General features: G+C 36.7%; 1 protein-coding gene across 1 annotated transcript; it reads left to right on the forward strand.

Moving 5' to 3' along the window:
• The first annotated feature begins 1,544 nt into the window (after positions 1-1,544).
• Positions 1,545-4,753, forward strand: LOC110726415 (GPN-loop GTPase 3-like). The gene is made up of 2 exons (XM_021905895.1): positions 1,545-1,701; positions 3,675-4,753. The coding sequence occupies exon 2, from the start codon at positions 3,696-3,698 to the stop codon at positions 4,503-4,505; it is 810 nt and encodes a 269-aa protein (XP_021761587.1). The 5' UTR covers positions 1,545-1,701; positions 3,675-3,695; the 3' UTR covers positions 4,506-4,753.
• The last annotated feature ends 3,568 nt before the right edge of the window (positions 4,754-8,321 follow it).

Below are 8,321 nucleotides of genomic sequence, written 5' to 3' on the forward strand. Positions count from 1 at the left end.
ATCTGTTTATAATCCAAAAATACACTAACCAAACCTCCCCTTAGTTTCTTCATCCAAGATTTATAAATAAATTGAGTAATAATGGGCATTAGAGTTTAGTATCATGCCCATCAATGAAGATAGAATAGGCCCCGTATTCCCCTCCTTCTCCCTTTTTTAGTAATTTTAAATAAATTTCTATAGTGCATACAATATCTAATATGTACCTGATATAAGTTTCAATTTCTTGACTAAAATGCTTTTTAAAGGTTCATGACTTCATGGCAATTGTTAAATGGATGCTTGTACAAAGTTGTTTCTTTTAAAAGGCCCTTGCTTAATTGAAACTTACAGGTTTGCCCCTATTTTTCAATAATTTTTTAAGTTAATTTTGTTCTAATATCTGGGCTTTTGTTGATTGGTAAATAAATGGTTTAATAAGTTGATTAATTGATTACTGCTTATGATTGAATTTTTTCCGATAACGTTTATGCTTTCATTAATTGGTATGAATTTTAACTTAGGTTGGAATTTTGTTTCTCTTACCTTTGGTTTCCCCAATTTTGAATATTTGATAGTGTAGGATATTGTCTAATTTTTAATTTGTCTAATGCATGAAGGTTTATTTAATCATGGAGAAAGGGAGATTAGTAAGGGCACTTTTTTTATTTTTTTTGCATTATGCTTGGTGTTGACAATGTGCTATTTTGTATATGAGATATGTTGTTTCCGATAAAAGCAATTTGATTAAAGGATATTAATCCCAAACCTATTCAAAATACTTACAAAAAAAAAAAAAAAAAAAAAAAAAAAACAAAATTGTCAGTGTGGGAAGAGTTATTCCAAATGTTGTCCAGATTCAAATACCAGAGCCACAAAGCAAGAAAAAGCAATGAACATGAATCGCAAAACTCTACAAGAATTGCAACAAATTTACTTAGCACAAGAAGACAACCAAGTATGATAACACTTCTACATATACTCTGATCAATATATATACACTGCAACGAAACATTTTGCTCATTTTAGTAAGATATGCAAGCAAATTACACTTGACATGCTCACATTGAAATGATACATGTGAGAGAATCTGATTGGAGATACGAATCCTGTAGAGCATGCAAAACAAAGCTAGATGAAGAACGCATGTGCAAAAAATGCCAACAGGAAGAAGAATTCCTTATTCAAAGGTACATACAATTAAAAAAATATCGTACATTATATAAGGCCTAGATATAAGTAATTAGATATTACACTATGTAAAATTAAAGACTAAATGCAATTAACTGTTGTAGGTATCGAATCGAGGTAACTATTAAGGAAGGAGATGAATATATGAGGATGAGCTTTTTTGATAAAAGTGTTAGAAAAAATTGTTAATTTGCCAATATCGGCAATGTCGCAATGATACAGATAACATAATAATGTAATAAACAATTGTGCATCGCACGGGTTTATGACTAGTTACACATTAAAAAACAATCAAACAGATTACTAAATTAAAAGTTACTTTTTAAAGAGATTAAAGTTACTTTTCAAATAATTGTCTTACAATAAAAATAATGTAAACCCACCTTATATAATACCGGCAAGAGTCTCGAGACACGCTTAACTCCCGTTTCTTGATTCGGCACTTCTCATAAACACAAAAACCTACACAAAAAATTCAGTGCTCTCCTTACTCGCCGGAAAAAGAGCCGGCGACCACCGACCCAGTACCAGGTAATCTTCCTCCCTTTTCTCTCTTCTCTTTTTTCGTTTTAGGGTTTCAAACAATTGCTGCTGCCAATTACAGTGGCGTCTTCTCTTCCTATTTCCCCTTTTTGATTAATTGTGATGCTAAATTATATTTATATAGCAAACCCTAACTTATATGCTTTTCATTCATTCCATTTTTCTGATTTTCAAGTATTTGATGAATTATACTATGTCAATTAATTAAAATTATGGTTGAAATTAGTGTGTAAGGTATTGAAGATGTATTTGGGGCTTTAAGATGCTAGCTTTGATATGAATAATTTCTATGATGAGTTTTTATATTGATTACAAGTATATAAGACTCTAATTTTGATCCTTGATGTGTAGAGGTAATAGTTCCAAAGTAAAATTAACTTGAGAATCTTACTTACTTGACTTAATAAATAATTTAAACTAATTTTAGCTTATGTGGCCTGTTTGTTAATTTTCGTTCAATGCTCAAGGAGCAAACTAAGTTGGAGTATTGGAGCAAATTGAAGGGTAGAAAACCCCGAATTGAGCTAGATTTCACCAAGGTAGCACATGGACACCTCTTAGGCTCTTTCACTAGAACTCAATAACTATATGTTTTGTGAACTGTAAACATGGTTTAGACTGTTTTATATGCTGCCCAGATTTTTTAAAAAGGGTCTTTTCTGATATTAAACATCTGCGTTTCTTGAAAGCAAACTTTAATCTATTTATGTGAGTATACTACCGTAAATTGGAATGTTTTAAATTTGATTTTTACAACCCAAATTTTGATAAATTTTAGAGATGCTCAACCATATTTACTCGTGCCCCACGTCAGGATTTCGAAGGGCTATAAATTGCATATTCTATCGTGTTTCAACTCTCACAAGTGCACTTCCACAAATCTAACACAATTTTCTGAAGCCCTTTAATTCAATTCAATGGTTTATCAATGAACTTACCGGTCGATATTTCATCTAAATGAAATTCAAACTGAAATCTGCTGATAAGTTTTTGGTGTTAAAATATGTCCACCAAGCCTGTTATGTTGTAACCCAGCCTGGCCCTAAGTCATCTTAAGTCATCTAAAATACCTTGATTCTACATTGAGTCTTAGTCATTAGTTGTTTAGGTCCTTTAGGAATGTGCATATTTTAGTTATGAGGGCATTTGGTTGTAGTACTTAATCTGTCAAGCAATAGCCATGGAAGATGGGTGATTTAGAATTTCAAATATGGATGAATTTTGTAATAGACTAATAGGTGATGGATGCATGCCAGTAAAACCTATAAGAATTTGATTGAAAATTTGTTTCTTCTCAGTCTATCAAGTTGCATTTTTTAATTAGTTATATCTTTCAAAGTAATGCGGTAAAAGATTCATATTTTGAAGAGAGTGTTCTCCTTCTTAGGCATTCCTTTCAGGATAGGGCATGTAGCTCACAATGGAGTGTTTGATTTGCTTTCAAAAATCTCGAAATTTCTCACTCCTATGTCTTATCTGGATTGTAGATATTGTCTTGCTTCTTCTGGTCAAATGTAAGCGTAATTTAATTAGTAGCATTTGTTAGTTTTCTCCCTTCTTGTTTGTGCTGTGTCAATTAAACTGCTTGTTTGAATTTCAGGCCTCAATCTTTTTGTGCATTTAGTAGAGTTGGTGGAATTTGATTGTTCCTGAAGTGGTGTCTCATCAGATATCTTCGTCATGCTCTTTATTGTCAATTATTGGACTCCATTACTTTTAACTTCCACTTTCTTTTGTTCAAAATAAAAGATATTCCTTTCTACATTCAGCTCTGCCTCCTTTATGTTAATTCTAAACAGGGATTTCCCTTAATTCCCCTTATTTTAATGGAAATTGCATGTTTACTGTGTGTGCCCTTTGTTTCTTATCTTACTCTTTTCGCATTCATGCTCATGATTCTTTTTTTTTTTTTTTAAATTGGAATGCTGTTGTTGTTTGATTAATTAGCTCATTGGTGACAGGAAAACCTTGAGAAAGTTGTGATGGGGTACGCACAGTTAGTCATTGGTCCTGCAGGAAGTGGGAAGTCAACTTACTGCTCGAGCTTGTATCGACACTGTGAAACCATGCGTCGGACAATAAATATCATAAACCTAGATCCTGCTGCTGAAAACTTTGACTATCCTGTTGCTGTGGATATCAGGGAACTTATTAATTTGGAGGATGTTATGGATGAACTTGGATTGGGTCCTAATGGGGGTTTGATTTACTGCATGGAGGAACTTGAAGATAATCTCGATGACTGGCTTACTGAAAAGCTAGATGATTTTTTGGATGATGATTATTTGGTTTTTGATTGTCCTGGGCAAATTGAACTGTTTTCTCATGTTCCAGTTCTTAAAAACTTTGTGGAGCACTTGCAGCGTAAGAGCTTCAATGTTTGTGTAGTTTATTTGCTCGACTCACAGTTCATGACAGATGTTACCAAATTTATCAGTGGCTGCTTGTCATCTCTGTCTGCAATGATCCAGCTTGAATTGCCCCACGTTAATATCATGTCAAAAATGGACCTCGTGAAGAACAAGAAAGACCTTGACGATTTCTTGAGCCCCGAGCCACAGATGTTACTGTCACAATTAAATCGTCGCATGGCTCCACAGTTTGAGAAGTTGAACAAAGCCTTGATTGATCTGGTAGATGAATACAGCATGGTGAGTTTCATACCTCTTGACTTGAGGAAAGAGAACAGCATTCAATATGTGTTGTCGCAGATTGACATGAGCATCCAGTATGGAGAAGATGCAGATGTGAAGGTTAAAGATTTCGATATCGATGCAGATGATGATGAATAGCTGCAGCTCTTTCTGAGCATCTGATTAGCACAACAAAATTAGCGTAGTTTCAAAACTTGGCTTATTGTAAACCGCCTTCCTCATCCTTTCTATTTTTTGTTCTTATGGATCTCTTGGTGAGTGGCGAGTAACGTAAAAGTCATGTTTATTGGAACTATTGAGACTTTGAAGTACATTGTTTGTTTCAATGCTAATTTAGTTGCAAAACATAATACAGTACTTATATATGTGAAGTTTCCTTTTCAAAATGGTGCTATACTAATTATACCCCTCCCATTTCACAATTTCATAATTTCTCTCTCCTTACCTTATTAGTCCACATCACTTTTCACTAACTTTATTACTTTTCACTAATTTTATGACATACCCTTCCCATTTTACAATTCCATACATATATTTATTAACCTCCCCATTTACTTTCTCTCTTCTATTTTTTCATACCCCACCACCTTTTCTCCTTCATACTTTCCATACCCCACTAATAGTAACAAAATAATTTATAGTGTAAAATGGGACCACTTTACTTTTGGAAATAGAAAAAAAATTCACATGTGCAGGGCACATGGGGGTCAACACCAGAAGTTGTGTGATCAACACCGGAAGTAGTGTAGGGGAAAGTGGCATTTGGTTGTCTTCAACAAAAAAATTTTTAAATCAGGTTTTAAGTTGCAAAATTTTTTTATAAGGATTTTCCTGACAAAATAGTTGCTTTAAAAGGTTTTTCCTGACAAAATTTCCTAATATATAACTTTTATAATTTTTACTTACGGAGAATTAAATTTATTGACCGTTAAAGTTTTGCATTGACAAACGTGATTAAAAGAAACAGGTCAAGTAAAAAAGAACAGAGAAAGTATAGACTAATATATAAACTAATTCGGTTAGCGAAAATTAATACGGAGTAATTTAATTGGCTGTTTTAATGTGAACAACACGTATTTTGTGCGGCTGATCACATAGAGTGGCAGAGCCAGCAGGTTACAAGTAGGGGTGTACACCGGTCCAAAACCGGACCGGACCTGGACCGGACCTGTTTGGACCGGGGACCTGAATTGGGTAATTATGAGGACCGGGGACCGGACCTAAATTAACAGGTCCGGTTCCGGGCCAGACCTGAAAAATCAGGTCCGGTCCGGGTTTGGACCTGAATGGACCTGTTTTGTGTCTTTTCGTTTTTTTTTAATACAAAACCTGTTGGACCTGCATATGGACCTGTTTTGTGATTTTTAGACCTGTTGCATAATTTAATAATTACATACAAACCAAAATTATCAATTACAAAACTACATAAAGTCTATAAAGTCCCGATTCTCAAACACCAAAAATACAAATGAGTCCACCGAAAATACAAATAAGTCCACGAAAACTCAGTTTCAATTTTTCAGAGTTTGGTTTTTCTTCTTTTTTTTTTTTTTTTTTTTTAATTACGATTTTCCCGGGTTTCAGGTCCGGACCTGAAAACCCCGGGTTTGGACTGGGTCCGGACCGGGACCGGGAACCTGGATTTTTAAGAACCGGGACCGGACCTGAATCAACAGGTCCGGGTCAGGTCCGGTCCGGTTCAGGTCGGTTCAGGTCCGGTTTCAGGTCCGGGCCAATTTTTGTACACCCCTAGTTACAAGGAGTGAAGGGGGGACGGTTGTCCTCCCACTTTTTTTTTTTAAAAAAAAAAAAAAATCAGGTTAAAACCATAATTTAGTGTAGTACAACATCTTACCAAATGAGATGGTGTGGTGGTTAGGGCAACGAGATTCTATTTAAGAGATCTAGAGTTTGATCCTTGCAAGAGGCCTTTTTTTAATTTAAATTATTTTAATGTATAACATAGTATTCCTTCATTTATTTTCTAAATGATCACTCTGTAAATTTATTTAAGTAATTGTTATTACTAAATGAGTTGACTTGAACTCCCTCGAAAGAAAGGGTTTTGCTCTCTCGTTAGGGTGAAGGTTTTCCTGCCGTCGATAGCGGCTTCTGCCTGGTTTCCTTCTGCTTGGATTCAGATGGCAGAGGAGATTATTAATCAATGCTCGAGACTAAAACTGGATGATGATGATAGTAGTGTCGTGGACCTTAGCGGTGGTACTGAGGCGATTTCAGATGAAAAGTTTAACCTGCTACTAATTGGTAAATTATTAACGGATAAACCATACAATGTGGAAGCATTCAGAGAAACCTTGAAAAAGGTGTGGGCTCCGACAAACGGGGTGGTTTTTAGGGTTTTAAGTCCTAATTTGTATGCTATCCAATTATTCCATTGGAAAGACAAAGAGAAGATTCTCAAGGGCCGACCTTGGTGTTTTGATAACATGTTAATCCTGTTAAAAGAGGTTGAAGGCAACGAGTAACCAGAAAAAAGGTATCCCTAACTCGTTCTCCATTTTGGGTTTGAATCAAACACTTACCATTCAATTGCCGCTCGAATGATGATGTGAAACAATTAGCTTCGGGGTTGGGAGACTTGATTGAGATAGAGGATGACTTGTTGGGACTTGATCGGTTCAGACGTGTAAAAGTAATGATTGATGTTTCTAAATCCTAGCGTAGGAACCAGGGTATTATTGACATATCAGGAAAGGAAGTTCGATTGGAGTTCGCCTATGAAAGACTTCCTTTCTTTTGCTATGCTTGTGGGATTATGGGTCATGCCGAACGTGATTATATTGTTGTGTCGGAGGAGAGCAGGAATTCGAAGCTACGATGGGGGAAATGGTTAAAAGCGTCGCCTAGTAAGGGATGGCTACGTGACAAGGAAGAAGAGGAAGCTATTTGTGCTTCTAAGAAACAACTGTTCGTTACCAAGCTTGATACTTGTGAGAAGGAGCCGGAGGTCGTCAGTGGGGCTCCCTCTATTTGTGCCACGAATTTTGTGCATCCTGACAATAGCTCCCTGGTGGAGTTTGTTTTTTCCTCAGGGGAAAAAAATAATGATGGTGTGATTGGAGGTAATAATGTGAAGGAGGTGAGTGAGGAAGGTGTGAATGACGGGGATAAGTATGTACGAGCTGAAAATAGGGGTGAGGTGGGGAAAGTCTCTATTGTGAAGCAAGGGAGTCTGGACTGAGGGAAGCAGGTGGTTACGGAGAGTGAGGGATCGAAGGGTTCGAGTGGAGGGAAAAAATGGAAAAAAAAATAGTAAGAGGGAATGGGGCAGGAGACACTATGATGGTGGATGATCAGGAGGAAAGAGGTTTGGGGAAGAGACAAAGAGAGGGGGGAGGTGGAATAGAAGTGGGGAATGTGGTGAAGAAAGTTTCTGTTAGTAGTGAAACCTCCGGATGGCGGGAGGCGGCAGTTGCGGTTGAGCAACCCCGCTGAGCTCAATGAGTGTCCTAAGTCGAAAGGGTCTAGACATTGTTCTTCGTTCTATGTTGGTGCATCGCATTGATGTTGAGGTGGTTAAGGGGTTAGGTGATGAGAAGTGGAGATTGACGGGCTTTTATGGTTGGCCGGAGGTGCACAATAGACATCTTTCGTGGGAGCTTCTTAGGGAGCTTAAACATTAATCTCAGCTACCGTGGGTGTGCTTGGGTGATTTTAATGAAATATTGTTTCCTTCCGAGAAGGCGGGTGGTAATGATAGAGCCTTTTGGCAAATGGATAATTTTTTAGGAGTGCGGTTGATTTTTGTGAATTTCGAAATATCCCTTTCTCAGGGTATGAATTCACTTATGACATGGTAGAGATGAGGGGGAAAATATTCAGTGTCGACTAGATCGTGCCTTGGCTTCGGAGATTTGGCTGGGTTGTTTTACGAAAGCTCATTTGATCCATATTGATAGAAAGTGGTCCGACCATGCTCCTATTAAGTTAGTG

Source organism: Chenopodium quinoa, unplaced genomic scaffold (genome assembly GCF_001683475.1).
Source record: "Chenopodium quinoa cultivar QQ74 unplaced genomic scaffold, ASM168347v1, whole genome shotgun sequence".
In the NCBI taxonomy this organism is placed as follows: domain Eukaryota; kingdom Viridiplantae; phylum Streptophyta; class Magnoliopsida; order Caryophyllales; family Amaranthaceae; genus Chenopodium; species Chenopodium quinoa.

Excerpts from the sequence above, each read along its gene's own strand:
- LOC110726415 (XM_021905895.1), top strand. The coding sequence starts at position 3,696 with ATGGGGTACGCACAGTTAGTCATTGGTCCTGCAGGAAGTGGGAAGTCA.